The sequence below is a fragment of the Halichoerus grypus genome, chromosome 7, assembly GCF_964656455.1.
Source record: "Halichoerus grypus chromosome 7, mHalGry1.hap1.1, whole genome shotgun sequence".
Classification (NCBI taxonomy): domain Eukaryota; kingdom Metazoa; phylum Chordata; class Mammalia; order Carnivora; family Phocidae; genus Halichoerus; species Halichoerus grypus.
In genome coordinates this window covers 31,770,820-31,790,562 of record NC_135718.1, presented here as the reverse complement: position 1 = coordinate 31,790,562, position 19,743 = coordinate 31,770,820, and the positions used below count along the sequence as shown (strand labels likewise).

Genomic DNA, 19,743 nt, shown 5'->3' with positions numbered 1-19,743 from the left:
TGTGTGGTGTGTGTGCGTGTGTGTGGTGTGTGTGGTGTGTGTGTGGTGTGTGTGTGTGGTGTGTGTGTGGTGTGTGTGTGTGTGTGTGGTGTGTGTGTGTGGTGTGTGTGTGTGTGGTGTGTGTGTGGTGTGTGTGTGTGGTGTGTGTGTGTGTGGTGTGTGTGTGGTGTGTGTGTGTGTGGTGTGTGTGTGGTGTGTGTGTGTGTGTGTGTGGTGTGTGTGTGTGTGGTAAAATATGCATAATAGAAAATTGGCCATTTTCACTACTTTTAAGAGTATAGTTTTGTGGCATTACATACATTTAACACTGTTGTACATCCATCACCACCATCTACCTCCAAGACTTTTTTGTCTTCCCAAACAGAAACTCCATCATTAAAGAAAACACTAATTCCCAACTCCTCTTCCCCCCAGTCCCTGACAATCACCATTCTACTTTCAGTCGCTATGAATTTGACTATTCCAGGTATCTCATATAAGTGGAATCATATATTTGTCTTTTTGTGATTGGTTTATTTCACTTAGCATAATGTCTTCAATAGACCAGTCATTCTTAGCTCTTCAAGGGATAACAAGACTCTGGAGAATGTGTTGAAAGCTAAGGATCGTCTAAACAGAAAAATAGACATTTAAAGGCGTGCTGAAATTTTTGCATACAATTTAAAAGACATCATGATTCCTTGAGATGGACCTGTAAGCCCCATGTTAAGAGCCCTTAATCTAGAACAAAAGGTACACATAAAGTAGAGATTAAAGTAGAACCATGAGCCCAAGTAGGGCAATGGCTGGGATTAAACACCACACAAATGTTAGAGGTCAGTCTCTTTACGAGTATGGAAAGCAAATGCAGACACATGTGCCAGAGACAGATGACCCTGAAACTGATGCCACATCTGCCTCTGAGATGCATCCTGCCAGGGCAGAGCAAACCGAGTATCTAGTAATAAAAGCAGGCAGGCCATGCTAGAGAAGCGAGTTAGCATGAGTAATGAAGTTAGATGGGGGAGGGGAGGGGAACATGTCAAGTGGTCAGTTTGGGGCAGAACGTGGGGCTGGACTGTAATACTTGTCCCTTCTGTGACTATGAGGGCTTCATTTAGTCTTTACTCCAAAGAGCTAGAAATATGTTTTTGATTGGATCTTTGGTAAATGACTTGACAAACCCCCTTTCTTCCTTTACAGACAAATTTGGCTTTGGGTTACTTTTCTGGATTTGTTTCCCTGGAAACGTGATAAAGATGGGACTGTCAGTTGTATTACTAGGCAACAGTTCTTATGGAAAAAAAAATGACCCCTGAAATTAATTGTATCTGGATTGGAAGAAATTAATGAACCATGCCTATTCTGTGGACTTCTCTAATCTGAATAAAGGCTCTATATATGTAGAGTATGTAACGAAAGGCTTTATTTTTATAGAACTTATTTATCTGTCCATCATACCATCTGTTACTTGTTTGAGTTGCGCTGTCTTCCACTAGAGGGTGGGGATTCTCATATGTTCCACTTCTTGGAACATAGTTGTTATTCAGCCAATAGTTTTTGAACGAATGAATGCATGCATGATATGCAGCCAAAAGTCAAGGAAGCGGTGGAATGAAAAAAAAATGGCTATTGATTTTGCCAATTAGGAGGTTACTGGTGATTTTAATGAGCATAGTTTTAGAAGCCATGTGAAAGTAAACAACTCCCTGGGAGATGTTCTAAAGTTGGGGGAGCAGGGAGGAGAGTGGGCAATTGATACTACAAAAACAAGAAAATTTTGAGAGAGGATAGATGCTGCACTGAAACCAGCTCAGTTAAATTGAACAGGAATGCCTGTATTGCATTCTGTGTAGGTTAAAAGTTGCACAAAATTTGGCTGGCAAGAATGGGTATTGTCTTTATAGGTTGATATATCTGTCTCCCCAACTATGTCCTGAGGCCCTGGAAGGCAGGGATGGTGTACATATCATCTTTTCATTTTTAGGCCTGCTAGGTATATTACTGCTAGGGTGCCTGGAATATTGTATATTCTCAGTAAAAGAACTTCAGTATTTGGAATATTCTAGTGAGATGTCCAGCGTGCACAGAAGCCTGGAGGTGGGAAAACATGAAGTGTGTTCCGAGACCCAAAAGTAGTTCAATGGGTTTTTCCATGTGGGCAGTCCAGAGACTTGCCTCTGGTATTTTAGAAGCTTTCTCCCCTAAGCTTAAAGATCACCCTTGTGATCATTAGATGCCTTTGTTTGAGGTTTATGATCTATAAACTCAGAGATTCCTATAGTACAGGAAAATGGTGGTAATTTTAGGAAGAGTAAAGATGAAGATATGATTCAGGGGTTTGGAAAGAAATGATTCCAGGTTTTGGAAGAAATGAATAACGCTGTTTGAGGGGCATATAATGGACCATTTGTGGGACTCACAGAAAATAGAACATATTTTAAGCTTTAGGGAGAAATTACCTCCTACAGTTATAAAGCGATCCAACATTTTTGAAAGAAGAGTCAGATGCTTAACCAACTGAGCCACCCAGGTGCCCCACTGGGGAAAACTTTCAAGAGTCCATGGCATGCAGGGCTATGGGGGTACGCGGTAGCACAGACCAGCAGTTCCTGCTGACAAGCTATGTATCCCACTGAAGGCTCGATATTTTGCTATATCTGCCTACACAAATTTTCTGTTTGTTAATTTTTTTTTTTTAAAGATTTTATTTACTTATTTGAGAGGGATCACAGAGGGAAAGGGAGAAGCAGGCTTCCCGCTGAGCAGGGAGCCTGATGTGGGACTCGATCCCAGGACCCTGGGATCATGACCTGAGCCGAAGGCAAACGCCTAATGACTGAGCCACCCAGGCGTCCCTGTTTGTTAATGTTTTTAAAATAATTTTTATTTCTTTAAAAAGCACATGTCACACCTTAGCAAAAGCAAGAGAATTTCTAGGTGCTTAACTCATTCAGCCCTTTGCTGGTAGAATGAGCTCTAGGAGTAATATCAGGAAGTCTTTTGAAATGTAACAATTTAAGGAAATGTTTATTATAAAAATTAAGACATGCTCATTATAAAAAAATCAAACTGTACAAAAAGTTTAAAGACCCAACCATATGTTCCACAAGAAACTCACTTTAGATTTAAGGAACTCACATAGGCCAAAAGTGAAGTGATGGAAAAGATATTCCATGCAAGCGCCAACCAAAAGAAAACAAGGGTGGTCATATTATATCAGACAAAATATACTTTAAGTCATAAATTGTCACAAGAGGCCAAGAAGGACATTATATAACGATAAAGAGTTAATTTATCAGGAAGATACATTAATCAAAAGTATATATGTACCCCAAATCAGAGCCCCTGAATCTTTGAAGCAAACATTGACAGGAGTGATGGAGGAAGAGACGGCAATGCCAGAATGGTAGGAGACTTTGGTGCCTCACTGTCAGTACCGGATAGAACAATCACAGATTCGAACCACACTGTAGACCAAATAGATCTAACAGACAAATATAGAACATTCCACCCAAGAGCAGCAGAACATATACTCTTCTCAAGTGCACATGGAATATTCTCTAAGACAGATTACATCTTAGGTCATAAAACAAGTCTCAACAAATTTAAGACGACAAATTATACCAGGTATCTTTTCTTTTCTTTTTTTTTTTTAAAGATTTTATTTATTTTTTTGACAGAGAGAGACAGCTAGAGAGGAAACACAAGCAGGGGGAGTGGGAGAGGGAGAAGCAGGCTTCCCGTGGAGCAGGGAGCCGATGCGGGGCTTGATCCCAGGACCCTGGGATCATGACCTGAGCCGAAGGCAGACGCTTAACGACTGAGCCACCCAGGTGCCCCATCAGGTATCTTTTCTAACCACAGTAGAATGAAACTAGAAATCAATAGCGGAAGGAGACTGGAAAATTCACAAGTATGTGGAAATGAAAGAACACACTTTGGAACAACCAAAATAAACAAAAGACTGGCAAGCTGAATTCAACAGTCCATTAAAAGGATAATATACCATGACTAAGTGGAATTTATCCCTGGGATGCAATGATGGCTCCACATACAAAATCAATTAGTGTGATACACCATATTAACAGGAAGGACGAAAACCACACATCTCAATAGATGCAGAAAAAGCATTTGATAAAATTGAACACTCATTTATGATAATAAGTTTCAACAAAGTAGAAACAGAAAGAAGTTGCATCAACACAATAAAAGCCATATGTAAAAACCACACAGCTACCATCATACTCAGTGGTGAGAACTGTAAGCTTTTCCTCTGAGATCAAGACTCAGGCAGGGACGCCCACTCTCACCACTTCTATTCAGCATAGTACTGGAAGGACTCACCAGAGCAATTAGGCAAGGAGAAATAAAAGGCATCCACATCAGAAAGAAAGAGGTATAATGATCTCTGTTTACAGATGACAAGACTTGTACATAACGAAAACCCTGAAGTCTACACACACAGCAAAAGAAACCTGTTAGGCTCATAAATACAGAGAATAAACTTGGTGGTTGCCTTCACCAAAATGGGTGAAGGAGAATGGGAGATAGAGGCTTCTAGTTATGGCACAGCATAGGGAATACAGTCAATGGTATGGTGATAGTGTTGTACGGTGATGGATGGGAGCTAACGTGCGGTGGGCCTAAGGTAATGTACAGACGCACTGAATCACTGTTGTACACATGCAACTGATGTAAAGTTGTGTGTCAGCTGTACTTCAATTAAAAAAAAAAAGAAAAAGAAGAAAGCTGTTAGAACTAATAAATGAATTCAGTAAAGTTGCAGGGTACAAAATCAGCATCCAAAGATCAGTTGCATTTCTATACATTAACAATGAACTATCTGAAAAGGAAACTAGGAGAACAATCTCATTTACAATAACCTCAAAAGGAATAAAATACTTACTAATAACCTTAACTAAGGACGAGAAAGACCTGTACACTGAAAACTACAAAACAGCGATGAAAGAAATTAAAGACAAATGCAAAGACACCCCATGTGTTCAGTGAATAGAATGGTGGCCAAGGAACGGAGGAATGGGGGGTTGCTAATTAACAGGCGTAAAGTTTCAGTTATTCAGGGTGATTCAGTTCTAGAGATCTGTCCTCTAGATCTGTCCTCACTGTCCTTAGAGTTAACAATACCGAATGGTACATTTAAAAATTTGTTAAGAAGGTAGATCGCCTGTTAAAAGCTCTTACACAACAACGTCAACAAAATTAAAAGTACACCCTAAAAGTCCTCCTCTCCCTCCTGGCCCACGGTCAGTTCACTAGAGGAAAATGCTCTGCGTGGTTTTAATTAATAGGGGGGAACATTTCTGGGCATTAGCTATGCATACTGGAGCTATCCAGTCTCTGGAGCTATCCAGTTTCTCAGTCAACAGAGATCCACCCAGCGTCTCTTACATTCGAGGCCGCGCTCTAGGAATTCGAGAGAGAGCGGTTTTCTGCCACTTACACATCTGTAGCGCTCCCCAGTGTGCCAAGTGCCATGCCGGTGCAGCAGATTCAGCCGAGAACAAGGCAGCGGTGGTCCCTGCCATTGTGGAGCTGGCATTCTAGAAGGCAGGCAGACGGAAGACCGGAAACACAAACAAAAGCGAATTAGACTGTGGCAACCACAGGGAAGAAAGCAGCAGGGTCCCGTGAGAGGGAATAAGACAGCATCCTAGTCCAGGGCGATGATTAGAGCACCTCTCTGAGTCAACGTGAAGGGAATTGCAACAGCTGGGAGAGCAGGAGTGCCCCGCTGGGGAAGCAAACCTTGGCAGTGACCCAAGGCCTGGGGGGTGGCGTGTGCAGGTGGGGGGGTAGGAGGTGGGATTGGCAAGGTGGGAAGGGTTGGAGCATGCCTGGCTTTGAGAGACCTGGTAGAGTTTGGACTTACTCTACGTATAATTAGGAGTCATTGAAGCTTTTAAGTAGAGGAGTAATCTGATCCACATTGTTTCTAAGTGGGTAGGTTAGTGGAGGAAGGGCACGAAAGTTCAACTGAAGGGTTAGAAAAGGAGTGGGAAGTGAAGACATGGAACTCAGTATTGTAGAAAACGCTTCCAAGCACCTATCCTGTGAAATTTAATTGAATATTTTCCTTTTTACTCATTTGTACCCTTTTCCACAGTTCTCAGGTATGGTCATAATAATGATTTTTAAAAAACATTTCAGTTGTTCTTAGTTCATGATAGATTTCAATAAATATTTGTTAAATAAAGATTGACTATTTAAAGAAAGCAGTGCATGGACATTCTAGAAATAGGCCAAAAAAGCAGAACTAAAAAGGAAAACGCCTTACAATTGCCATTCAGAGATAACTCTTAATATCTTTGTATAGAAGTTCCCAGTTTTTGTTTATTAAAAGCTCATATATAATACACAGTTTTTTAAAGATGGGATTTTTTTTAACCTCTCTCTCTCTTTTTTCTCCCCCCTCATTTTTTTTTCCTCCCTGACTCTTCCATTAAAATTATAGAGACAGTTAGTGACCAGGTGGCTCAGAAATGCAGGTCAGCGGTAAAGCAACAGCAACAAAGTGACACGTCTTCCAGGAAAGAAACAACTTTTGGGTCTGGAATATTACTTGGTTCATTAATTCAACAGAGATGTCCAGGCACCTTCACCAGGAGTTCAGCCTTCTGGACAGTGAGTCAGTGTCCCTCTGTGTTGGACACAGTGCAAAACTGCATTTTCTCTTGCAGGCATTTTCGGCTTATTACTATGTGATGGAATTTTTAAATTTTACATCAGAGGAAACCCCCTCGCAGGAAGAGATGACGGAGACTATGGAAAAGTTCTGCTCTCAGCCTTGGGAGGAGGTAAGTGATGAGAAAGAGCAGCTGTGCCCTTGGCGGCACGGAGGACGGGAGTCTGCTCGCCAAGTCCTGCGACCCGGACCGAGATCCAGCAAACAGGGTAGAGGAGCCCAGAGGGTGTACTCGGTCCGGAGTGAGCGCACGGGCCTTTCTTGGTAAGTGGGCATACACCGGCCGAAGCCAACACGGTCTTACTTTCCTCACCTGACACCGAGCCTGGCAGCCCGCGGCTGCTCGTGGGAGGTTAGCAGCTTGACTCTGTCTCAGCCATTCCTTCTTCAATTCTGTCGTTAGGCCTGTTTTCTTCACGGACACAAGATGTGGCTTCAGAGATCACTTATGTTCCAGGTCAGAAGAAGGGTAGAGCCAGATACATCTGTTCCATTTAACAAGAAAGCATAAGCTACCCCAGAAGCTCCGTAGCAGTCTTTCTCTTACGTCTCATTGGCCGGGACTGGCTGGGAAAGCAGGCTGCGGGATTTTAGGACTGGTTAGAGCCTTAGATCCAGCCTGAGCTACTCTCTGGGGCTGGGTACATTGTCGCACATTCCTCTCCCCAAGCCCCCAATCAGAGTTTTATTAGCAAGGAAGACCGGCAGTTCAGAGTCTGCTATAAACACCATCGTGGTAAGACCCTTTCTCCCCGCCTAGGTCCCAGGTACCTCCTACTTGTTCATAAATTTGAAGCACAACTGTTTCTTGTCTGAGGCACTGAGTCATTCAAGATCTAGTACTACCTGATGGAAGTTTCCAGGGAGGAGCGAGGTATGAGGTCTACCCTAATCAAAACAGATCAGCTAGGGGTGGCTCCCAACGGCAGCTGTTTTAAGTCGACAGCATTGCCCACATGAGTGGTACTTTCATTCTGAGGAGGTGTAATTAACTAGAAATGGATGCGGTCTCCTTGGCGCTGACAGAGGAAGGAAGGTTGTGCAAGAGCCAGAGGCATGGACTTCTCCCTCTGTATTTTGTCTGCGTTAGAACAGGAAGGAAGAAGATTCAGGGCTTTCCAAAAGAGCCCCTCGAAATGCCGCAGCACTTGACAGTTTGCAAAACACTCGGGGGAGGCTTTTTGCAGCTGGTAGTGATCTATGGAGGAAGGTGAGCATCTTGGAGCCGAGGCAACTTGAAACAACCCCAGTGTATGCCTGTGAAGGAGGTAGATTTAAGCGGCTTTTTGGAAAAAATTCTTTCTTTTTTTTTAAGTAAGCTTCACGCCCAGCGTGGAGCCCAATGCAGGGCCCAGACCCATGACCCTGAGATTAAGGCCTGAGCTGAAATCAAGAGTCGGACACTTCACTCACTGAGCCACCCAGGTGCCCCGGGAAAAAAATTACTTCTCGTTCAGAGTGAAAGCTCTATCACATTTTTTTTCCCTAACCCTCGTCTGTTTTTTTGTTTTGTTTTGTTTTAATTTCATCAGGTTACATTAGGTTGGCAATGCCTATATGCAGACCTGTACGGGTCCTGGAAGTAGACTCATTAGGGCCTGCACCGGGGAGAAATTCTGAAATCTTTGGCAGGGGGTGGGGGGAGGTGCAGGGTGAGACCTAGACCTCACCCAGAGCCTTGATGTTGAGGTGGGTGTTATGACCCAGGGTTCATTTTCCCCAACTGCATTATCCGTCCATATGGAATGCATAGGTTTCAAGTATGCTCTTACAGGGCAACTCTTTTCCTGCTACTCCTGTGTGACTGGAGTTTGGGAAGGTCCTTTCTAGACATCTTTGGCCAAGAGAGAATTGACAATTTTTAGGCATATATTATGTGCTGAAAAGTGAGCTAGAAGCTTTATACATATTATATCGCGCTGCCTGTCCCTGCTTTGGCAGGAGAAATAAAATGCAAACTACACCTACTGATGTCTTTCAAATCCTTGCGGGTGCCCCCAGTCCTTGGATCCCTGAGGAGGAGAGGTTAAGAAAGCAAGTGAAAGGGACATTTCATGCTTGTCTTCTAATAGGTTTATTAGAGGGTTGGTAACCCTCTAATTTTGACAACTGGAATAATCACTTCTCCACTCAGAAGATATGTTCGCTCAAGATCTCTGGTCAGCCTACAATGCTGTAAGATTCTGTGTATACTACTAACTAGGGTTTCTCTATACATTATGGGTCCTGACATTCAACCTCATGGACTTTTACCCTTTCTAGGGAAATGCATCCCGTTCTTGAAGACTTGCCATGCCCCTTCATATGGGGGAGTGGTAAGGGGCAATGGGCGAGGAGGAGAGAAGCTGGTACTGTCCCACTGCCCTAGGAATAGAAGGGAGAGAGGAGAGAGACACAGAGAGAGGAGTATGAGAGAGAAAGGCAAACCATCCCCCATATGGAGAGAACATAGTGTTGAGTCCACACAGCATTAAGACAATCAGATCTGGACTGATGAACCAGGTAGATGCCTTTGGCTTCCATATTTTTTGGCTATTATCATAATTAATCCTCAGCAGATCAGACTGCTTGGCAATGTACACCTTTCCAGGAGGAGGAGGGGGTAGGACTGTATAGAATTCAGGAAAATTAGACCAAAATGGCATTCCCCCAAGGGATAGGCCAGCTTTTAAGGACCTGTGGGTTGCAGCAGTTTCAAGTCTGGCCTGAGTGGATTCTTGGACTTTCATAGCGGTTTTTTGTTTGATGGGCCTGCTGAGACTACATTAAATAGGAGAAGTCTTTCCATGAAGGAAAAAAAGAGTGCAGTTACTGTAAGAAGGGGGTAGGATCTGGATAAGCACTGATGTTACACTAAGGTCTTGGGAGAATGTCCCATGCAGAGGAGTTGATCAAAGAGTAGTTTCTAGGACTGTGAGAAAAAGACAAGTTCCAGGTTGGGTCATTCAGAGAACTCCATCAGAGCAGGCCAAGGCAGGCTAGGTGTGGACTTAGCCTTCCGGAGATTGGGGGCTGGCAAAAACCAAGTGAGATGGGGTGTTTCTTGAGAAGAGAGAGAAATCTGGGCAAAAGTGGGGTGGTGGTGGTGGGTGGGCATGTAGCCAGGAGGTCCTACATATAAGACATCTGGCCTGATTCTTAGCCCTTGATATATGCTTAACAAATGTTAGTTCTTTCTCTGCCCAGGGTGCCCAGGAGGGAATGCCTATTTCAAGGGCTGAGGAATAGGGCAGCAGACAACTCTGGGCTGAGCTAGAGGTGTTCTGGCCTGTTGTTCTCTTACTGACGGTCAGAGAGGAACAGAGCAAGCTGTGGGCATCTGGGCATATATTTACAACAGGAGGAGAGGTAAGGGTCAACAGGCAGCCTTCGTTTGGGAGTAGGATGAGCAAACACATGAAGGACTCAAGAAGACCCCTTTGCATGACTCATAAGCAAAAAAAGAGGTCAGGTAAGGGCTGAGGGCAGAAGGTGAGATGTTGGCACTGTTAGCAGTCCTGAGCAAAATGCATCCTAAACTGTGTTGTAGAGTTTCTCAACCTTTACTGTGCATGTGATCACCTGGGGATCGCATTAAACAGCACATTCTGCATTGGTAGTTCTGGAGCGAGGACTAACAAGCTCCTGGGAGACCCCGACGCTGCTAGTCCAAGTGCTAAACCGAATGCAAGGCTTTTTTTTTTTTTTTTAAGATTTTATTTATTTATTTGAGACAGAAAGAGCATGAGTTGGGGTAGGGGCAGAGGGAGAGGGAGAAGCAGACTCCCCGCTGAGCAGGGAGCCTGATGTGGGGCTCCATCCCAGGACCCTGGGGTCATGATGTGAGCTGAAGGCAGATGTTTAACCTTCTGAGCCACCCAGGCGCCCCAGGAGTGGCAAGGCTTTTTATGACACTCTTTCCTTAACATGCGTCAGATGCACTAGTTCCTTCAGAGGCTCTGAACTCAGACTCTGGTAAAGAACATACAAAAGTCAGGGGCGTCTGGGTGGCTCAGTCGTTAAGCGTCTGCCTTCAGCTCGGGTCATGATCCCAGGGTCCTGGGATCAAGCCCCATGTCGGGCTCGCTGCAGAGCAGGGAGCCTGCTTCTCCCTCTCCCTCTGCCTGCCGCTCTGCCTACTTGTGCACACGTGCTCTCTCTCTCTGACAAATAAATAAAATCTTAAAAAGAGAACATAGAAAATCTTTTAAACAGACTGATGGATTTCTTTCATGCAAGATTTTTCAGTTTTTAAAATGCTAACGTGAACGGCAGTTTCAGAAGGGGTGAAGCGGTATCCTGCAAGTCCGTGTTTCGGAACCTACTAGGTCACGGAAACCACTGTTTTCCTGGAGCACTTGTTAAGGTCCCACAGAACCCAGTGGAGGAAAAGTTTCCTTAACAGACCCTAAACTATAGCCCTGCCCCCACTGAAGGAGTGCAGCCCCACCGCCAGGGCTCTCTGGAGAAGCCCGCGCTCGCGCCTGGGTGAGCTGGGCCTTCTCGTCTTGATCAGCTCTAATGGCGAAGAGGGCCGTGAGGAGGTGACTGTTGTACATGTGTGAGATTTCCTTCCCTTCCCTTCCAGCTGAAGACCTATTTTGGTGACGTGAAGGAGAAGTACCTGAGTGAATACTGCTTTTCCGGAGCCTACATCTTATCTCTCCTTCTGAGTGGCTATCATTTCACAGCTGAGTCCTGGAAGAATATTCATTTCATGGGCAAGGTAATTTGGGTACTTGTTGGGTTGTGGGGAGATTGGGTGACGGAGGCAGCTTTGGGCTTGAAAGAGGTAGGAGTCAGCCTGATGTCCTGTTCTACCATTTCACCTCTAACCCAAGCGGACATTGTGTGTCAAGCCTTCCTATGTTGAGGATATCCTGTCAAAGGAGAGCTACCTGCCTTCTCAGCCTCGCCTTTCTGCTCATGTAACAGTGACTAGTTCCTTATGAAACGAACAGTGAGATATTAAACGTAACCGTATTTCAGTAGCCTCAATGATTCTGTTCGCTGACTTCAACATCCATCCCAAAGGCCTCTTCCATGATCCGGAACTGATTATTATGGCTTCTCATAAGGGCTGACGGCCTTGTTGGTTGTAGCTTCAAGGTTCACTAATCTGAAAGCTTAGCATAAAGAAGGAGATGAGTGACTGTGAGTGGGGGGTCTTTGCTTAGAAGTCAGGTTTAGCTGGAGCCTTACACAAGCAACCTCACTGCGGTGCTTTGCCATAGCGCCACCTGCAGGCATCCAGGCGTAGAGAAACATTTACATTGATGAGCAACTCCTGCTTGAAAAGTATCCAGAGCAGTGCTTCTCTGCCTTTTAAACCCATACCCACTAATGGCAAAAACAATTAACTCCCTTTATTAAATATGGTGACTTCAAGCAAAGCAAAATATTGAGGCAGAGGGCTGTAGCAGGCTAAAGGATACTATTTTCATTACACTCTTGTTGATATTGACCTTGCTAATCCAAATACTAATCTTTTCCTTGATTTAATCCTTAGTCTTCCTTTCATCACAATTTTTTTTCTCTGAAGGATATGTCTATGTCAAATTTGCGAGTGACTTATATTCTTTGGACTTCAGTGAATGATCTAGTATTTCTAAACCATAGGTGGTAACTCCTCTAACTCTGGAGCTTTCCTTGATACAAGACGTCAGATAAGGTTCCTGCCCCCTATAAAGGGAAGTGGACCTTTCACAAATTATTAATTCCCGGTACTGGTAAGGGTTTAGGGGAGAGGAGCATTTCCACACGGAAACTGGTTGGAATGTAAATTGGCACAACCTTTGGGGAGACTGTTTTGGCAATATGTGCTAAAAGCCTTAGAATATGAATGTCATTTTATCCAATTACTTCATTTCTAGGATTTATAAATAATTGGATAAAGTGAGTAAAAATAAACATAGAAGGCAGTTCATGCAGTGATTATCCTTTGAGACATGAGATGATGTTTAGAAAGGTATTGTTAAGTGAATAATTCTACATATAACATGCACAGAGAAGACTGGAAGGATGTGTCACAAAAAGATAATAGCAGTGACTTCTGTCTGAGTGGCGAAATACAGCTGGTTTTTATTTTCTTTTTTAGGATTATCTGTATGTCCTAATTTTTCTACCATGACCATGCACAACTCATGTAATAAAAACACTTTCAAAATTATTTATTATTCACAGACTATCTACATTCTAATATGTTTGGAGGTGACTGGAAAATACTCCTAGGAAGATGGCAGGGCCAGAGCATGTCTTATCATTTAGGAAGAATCCTTTCTCAAACATGAGTACAGTCATCCAACTTCCATAAAGTAACACTGACTTGCTGGGATTATTTCCCAGTCTTCCCTCATTGAATCATAAAGACGTCCTGGTTACATAAGGATGAGATTCCTGGGCCTGACGTAGACGTAAGAGACCAGGGACAATCATTATTCTCTTATCCTTTGCCTGCTTTCTGTCACCACCCTGCCTTCTACACTTTTCCCTCCACATTCACTCTAACAACCAAAGAGGAATGCAAATCTCCAAAGGCCGTTTGAAGTAAGTTCTTCTAGGCAGAGGCAGGAGACTTGGGCAGTTATTCACCAAATTCCTCTGAATTTCGGGAATAGAGCAGCGAGACTCCAAACTCTCCTTCATCACTTGCTCGGGCTCCATCTTCCCCACAACCATATTCCCAGCTTAGAATGTAAAAGTAATGCAGTTAGAGAACTGAACGTGGTGCTCTCCACCTCCTGTTGCTCAGTGTTATGGATGCGATTGCATGAAAGCTCATTTCATCTTCAAACCAGAAACAACAGCCTCTCCCCACTGTTTGCAGATCCAGAGCAGCAATGTCGGGTGGACTCTGGGCTACATGCTGAACCTGACCAACATGATCCCAGCTGAGCAGCCGTTGCCCACACCTCTCTCCCACTCCACCTATGTCTTCCTCATGGTCCTCTTCTCCCTGATCCTGGTTGCAGTGGCCATTGTTGGTTTGTTTATCTTTCACAAGCCTTCATATTTCTGGAAAGACATGGTATAGCAGGAGCAGCTGAAATCTGCTGGCTAGAGTGAGAAAAAAACTTGCCCAGGGAGCACTTTCCTCCACAGTGGTGTACAAGATCATCCTTCCTTGCTCACCAAGGCCAGTCTTGACCAGCATGAAGCTTCCTTGGCTTTTGCTGAAGCCTTTCCATGGAAGGTATTCACCACCTTCTGCCTCAAGGACTACCCGGAAGACATCGTCTCTTTTGTGAGTCCTTCCCAACTCCCCTTTTCTCTTTTGTACTCTGTGCTTGTGTAGGTCTTAAAGACCTGTTACCTTTCATGATCTCTGCTTTATAAAAAAACAATCATGACTTTGTCCCGAAGAACTCAAGAGTCCTGAGTCCTGCACTGGCAAGTTGTGCCGGCTAAAAGAAGATCTCAGGAACTGGTTCAGTTGTACTTATACAGACCCTTTCTTTCTCCCTTTGCCCATTTATTAAGAATGCCATACAATGCCTTTGGAGAGGGCAGACACACATCTCATTCCCATCCTGCTGTTTGCACAGGAGAATTTTCTAGACTAGACAAATATGTGCTAGGGCCAAAGAGTCTTGCAAGGGAATTTATGTGCTTGTATCGTTAATACAATACTCAATCCAATCCAAAACAGGGATGTGGATTAGTTATATATTCCTCAGTGATGCCAAAATGCTATGGAGTGGGACCCCCCCGCCCCCACCCCAGACCAGAGATTTCTTTAAAAGCTGATGTAACATATAGGCATTCAGCTATCAGGGCATACTACATGGTAGGTATACATGTCAGGAAGAAAAATACAATTATAATGAAGAGTTTGGAAAATGCATCCTTCAATGCATCTATTGGGGTTTTATTTTTATTGTAGTCATACATATATAACATAAAGTCCACCATTTTAATGTGTACAGTTCAGCCGCCTTTCGCATATTCGCAGTGTTGTGCAACCATCACCACTGTCTAATTCCGGAATATTTTCCCCACCAAGAAATTAGCTGGAGACAAGACCATCCCTGGGTGGGTTCAAACCACCAAACTTTCAGTTAACAGCCAAATATGCTCATCAGTTGTACCACAAAGATGCCCATTGAGTTTTAAAGCCATGCCATATCTTTTTGTCCCAGGGTTTAATGTAGTGGGAGAGCTGCAACATGCCTTTCCACTGTCATGGTGTTTGCTCATCAAAGTGTGCCAGGAACCAGATCTGAAAGTGTGCTTGCCACCCCTGTCACACAAGTGTGGGCTCTATTTACTTATTCCATGAACTATTTGGTGGGAGAAGCAGCAGCTATGGACCTTGTCACAGAAACATGAAGAGACCCTATACTTTCTTCCTTTAATGACTGCTGTGAGCAGGTGGAGTGGTGATGTGTCAGTCTGAAGTTGTCCCAAGCTCCCCATCTCTGGATCTGAGGACTGACTGCTGAGCTGATTGATGTAGGGTGGGACTGGGGTGAGGAAGGAAAAGCTTTCCCACAAACTGGAAGCCAAATGTCCTAACACTCTTGAATAACCAAGTCATTTTTTTACAACATCCAGGTGAATACAAGCTAATAAAGCTGTGGGCAGGAAGTTTTCCTTTTCTGCTACTCACAGTTGAACTTGTTGTACTTGGATTAGGAACCGGAAGCCAAATTTGAACATGTTTAAACTCTTTCTACTAGTGCTAGTGGTTATATTGTTACACTTAGTATTTATTGAGCGTTTTGTAGTGTCCCATGCTCTGTGCTCAAGTGCATTACATTCATTTTCTCATTTAAATCCTTACAACAGTCTGAAGGGAGCTACGACCCTTCCCACTTCATAGAACCAGAAACTGAGGCTCAGAGAGGTTAAGTCACTTGCCCAAGTGGCTGACCTAAAAGCCTGCAATGCACTTAACCATTATTTTCTTTCCCAAATATACTAGACTGTCTCCTTGTAACTTCTAAGCACACACTGAACTCTGTATGAGTACAGGGCTGATGGGCATGGGAGAGAGGGAAGTAGACAGATGACCTGTTCCCTGATGGACCCAGTGATTTAATATTGCTTTAAGTCCACAAAGGCTGTCATGGCAACACTGATCTTCTGTTCACATACTGTGGTAACCATGGCGTAGGATGCTAATCAAGGATTTCCCCACATTCCTGGTTTCTTATTTATAGTGCTTGCTCCCTGCACAGCAATTCTGCATCAAATAAAAATGAAAATAAAAGGTCAAAAAATAGAGCCAACAGCAGCTCCTTTCTTCCTTATGTCTACATGTACAAAGCACTGTCATGCACATTCTCTATTCTGATTCTAATAAAACCCCATGAGGGTGTAAGTACTATTTCCATTTTATGAATGAGGGTCACACAAACTAGTAGATGATCGAGTAGATATGCAAATTCATGTCTTTTGCCCCAAGTTTATTGTTTTGTCTTTTCCAAACACTGCCCCTCAGGAAGTTAGAATTAGAATTCACCAGTTTCCTTCAATAAACTGAATTCTTATTCCATTTTTGTCTTGCAGCCTGGGTCCAAAAAAAAAAAAAAAATCCATTAAGGTATTTGGGAGTCAAATTCCACTTGTTTTAAGTCTCAACTCATGGAGATGACCACCTGGCACAACCTAATCTCATTTCCTTTGGAGGGAAACATGGTTTTGTGTCAGATTCAGGAATCTGCTTTGAGCCATTCTAGATGAGAAGGGCCAAATAAAATGGGTCACTGTCAACTGATTTTAATATTGAATTGGCCACTGGTTATAAATGATCACCATTCCTTCCTGGCCATTCACCTAAACTTGGTTCCACCATTCCTTTAGAAGGTGGGAAACTTTTTTCTATGAACCCATAAGGGGAAAACATCAGAAATGGTTACTTCTGTAGACAAAAGAATGAAGTTACTTAAGTAGGCTGTGTGTGTGTGTGTGTGTGTGTGAAAGAGAGAGAGAGAGAGAGAGACAATTTTCACCTTACCCAATTCTTAAATTAATAAGAAATATAAAATGTAATATAAATAAAAGTTTTTAAAAGTATACTTTATTCTGGGGCGCCTGGGTGGCTCAGTCAGTTAAGCGGCTGCCTTTGGCTCAGGTCATGATCTCAGGGTCCTCGGATCAGGAGGGAGTCTGCTTCTCCCTCTCCCTCTGCCCCACCCCACCCCACTCGTGCTCACTCTCTCTCTCTCACTCACTCTCTCTTTCAAATAAATAAAATCTTTTAAAAAAGTATATTTCATTCTAATGTTGTATCAGTCAACAAGTAAAAGAAGGTGCAGTCAAACCAGAGAACTAAGAAGAGTTTAAGAAAGTGACTATATCCGGGGCGCCTGGGTGGCTCAGTCAGTTAAGTGTCTGCCTTCAGCTCAGGTCATGATCCCGGGGTCCTGGGATCGAGCCCCGCATCAGCTCCCTGGTCAGCAGAGAGTCTGCTTCTCCCTTTCCCTCTGCCTGCCGCTCTGCCTACTTGTGCTCTCTATCTCTCTGTCAAATAAATAAATAAATAAATATCTTAAAAAAAAAAGTGACTATATCCAAGGCATTATCATTTCAACATGTAGTTTACATAAAAACTATTAATATTTGTTTTTCATATTAAGTTTTGAAAGCTGTTGCATATATTGCAGTTACAGCACATCTTAATCAGGACTAGCTACATTGCAAGTGATGGAGAGCCATGTATGACTAGTCACTACTACACTGGACAGCACGTGTCTAAAAACACATTCAAAGCTAAAAAGACACAGGCAATATTTTGTCTTTCTATTGAGGGGAAATTAAAAAAAAACAGCTATAGATACTGTAACATCTTGCTATTATTTATTATATATGAAGTTAAAATATTCTTAGACATTATTCTTCTTTAAGATCTCAGCTCAAAATTTCACTTTATTCCTCAGGTTTTGTTGCCTTTTTTGTGAAGGCAGAGATGCCTGTTATTCAGGTCAAGACGCCTGATGAAAGACCTTTGGAAAATGCAATCTGGATTCAAAGATGATACAAGATAATTTTGATGATTATATTCTATAATCAAATTGTAAATTTGAATATTAAAATAAATATTAGTTTCTTAATAGCTCACAAAGATTACCATATTGTTATATTAAAATTACTATTAAAATATATTCTCATTTATTGTCAGTTTGAAAGATGAGCTGAATTTCACCCAGATTGGTCTGGTCCCTCTCTGATTCAGATTCTAATAGTTCCTATCTTGTTAGAATAGGACAGTTGCTTATGGTTAGTTGTGCTCACTAACCATATTTCTTTTCAGTTTGTGTGAGTTTTATCTTTTAAATTTATTATAACAACCTTAGAGTTTCAGTGGCTTACCACAATCAACTTTGATTTTCATGTTCATGGATCTGCGTCAGCTGGGTAGTGCTCCTTCAGGTGGTAGGTCTAGTTCAGGCCTGCTCCTGTATCTTGCATCTCTAACAAAAAATGAATGGCAAGGACACCAGAGAGGAAGACAGAACAGGATGCGTCTTACAGCCTTGGCCAGGACAGGCCCCTGTCACTCTCATCTACATTCTACTGACCAAAATAAGTCATACGACCAAGCCCAACAATTAGCAAGTTGGAGAAACACTGGAAGGAATGGCTAGGTCATATGGCAAAGGACAGGGATGACTCATTCTAATACAGAAGAGGAGTGAAACAATGGGCACAGTGATTGAACCTACCACAGTGTCTCATTAACTAAAACATAAAGGGTGTTTTCTATCAATTACAGTCCACGTATCTTGCCAAGGAGTATTCTTTTTTAAAAATGTCATTACTTCCAAGATGTCATCAGTCTGCATTTCTTTCCACAGCCTTCATCTGGATGATGTAGCAGCTCACAAATTAGCCTCATATTCTAAGAAAGCCTCTCTATTCTGGATTTCCTGAGAGAACATAGATCTGTTTAAATTATTTTGTGTGTTTAGGACAATGTGTAGTTAACTACCCAAGTTTTTATTTGTACATGAATCTAATACAACTGAGTACATTTGGTTTTATCACAGGGAGAATGGATTTTTTAATAATGGGGAAAGGAGTATCTCCATGAACCTTCTCTAGAAAAGTAGCATTTAAGACTGTACATGTGATAGAAGCATTGCTATACCTTTTGCATTTATCTATTTTAAATAAATGTCTAAATTTAAATTGATGATACAGCGATGGCATCACCCTCATCAACACCTGAGTTGACTTTTTGTTTTTATATCCCTATTGAATGTATAGTGAATAGCAAAGCTCACCAGAGAACATGGATCAGTCAATGACAAATGAGATACGGTCTCCTAAGAAACAGCATCGCTCCTTACAATGAAGTTCTAAGAAGAAAGGGGAGGCAACCCTGGGAGCTAGCTGGGGAACAGTGTGTATTTAGAATGACCTAAACCAAACTCTATTTTTCCTCCTAAACCTGCCCCGCCTTAATGCCACCACGGTGTCAAGTAACCAGGACTTCATCCACTTCATCAACAGCACCTGTGTATTATGCCTTTGCAACAGTTTTCATTTTGATTCCCCTTTCCAATCTTACCATTATCACCCCAGTAAAGACCTGACACCAGGAATGGTGGTTGTGTCTCCAATCTATTAATGCCAGAATAAGCTTTATAAAAAACAGGCTTTAGGGCACCTGGGTGGCTCCCAGTCCGTTAAACGTCCGATTCTTAATTTCGGCTCAGGTCATGATCTCAGGGTTGTGAGACGGAGCCCTGCATCAGGCTCCATGCTCAGTGCAGAGTCTGCTTGTCCCTCTCCCTCTGCTCTGTCTCAAATAAATAAATAAAATCTTAAAAAAAAAAAAATGCAGGCTTTATCACATTGCCCCCTAACTAAAATTGCCAGTCGCTTTCCATTGCCTACAAAATAAGGTCAAACTCTCCAAGAATTTAAGCTTTTTGAGCCATGCCTGTAAGCTCTCTCCAGGCTTCATCCCACTCCACCCCTCTGATGTTACCTACACTCCAGACAGGGCAGACTGCTTCTTCACCCAACACTGTTCAGGTTATTTGCTCCACTTAGAACACCTCTGCCCCACTCTACCTCAGCTCAAATGCCTGTAGTGAAGCCTTGGTTCACATCTCCAAGTCATGTGCTAT

The 19,743-nt window shown here is 42.8% G+C and overlaps 1 protein-coding gene across 4 annotated transcripts in view; it reads left to right on the top strand.

Moving 5' to 3' along the window:
- Window positions 1-18,831, top strand: part of ENTPD1 (ectonucleoside triphosphate diphosphohydrolase 1) — a 97,439-nt gene extending 78,608 nt beyond the window's left edge. For all 4 annotated transcript variants that reach the window (XM_078077316.1, XM_036111652.2, XM_078077317.1 and 1 more), the window contains 3 exons: window positions 6,681-6,797; window positions 11,253-11,390; window positions 13,491-18,831. In XM_078077316.1, the coding sequence (XP_077933442.1) occupies window positions 6,681-6,797; window positions 11,253-11,390; window positions 13,491-13,697 (462 nt within the window). In that variant the 3' untranslated portion in view covers window positions 13,698-18,831. The remainder of the gene's footprint in view (window positions 1-6,680; window positions 6,798-11,252; window positions 11,391-13,490) is intronic.
- Window positions 18,832-19,743: the final 912 nt, after the last annotated feature.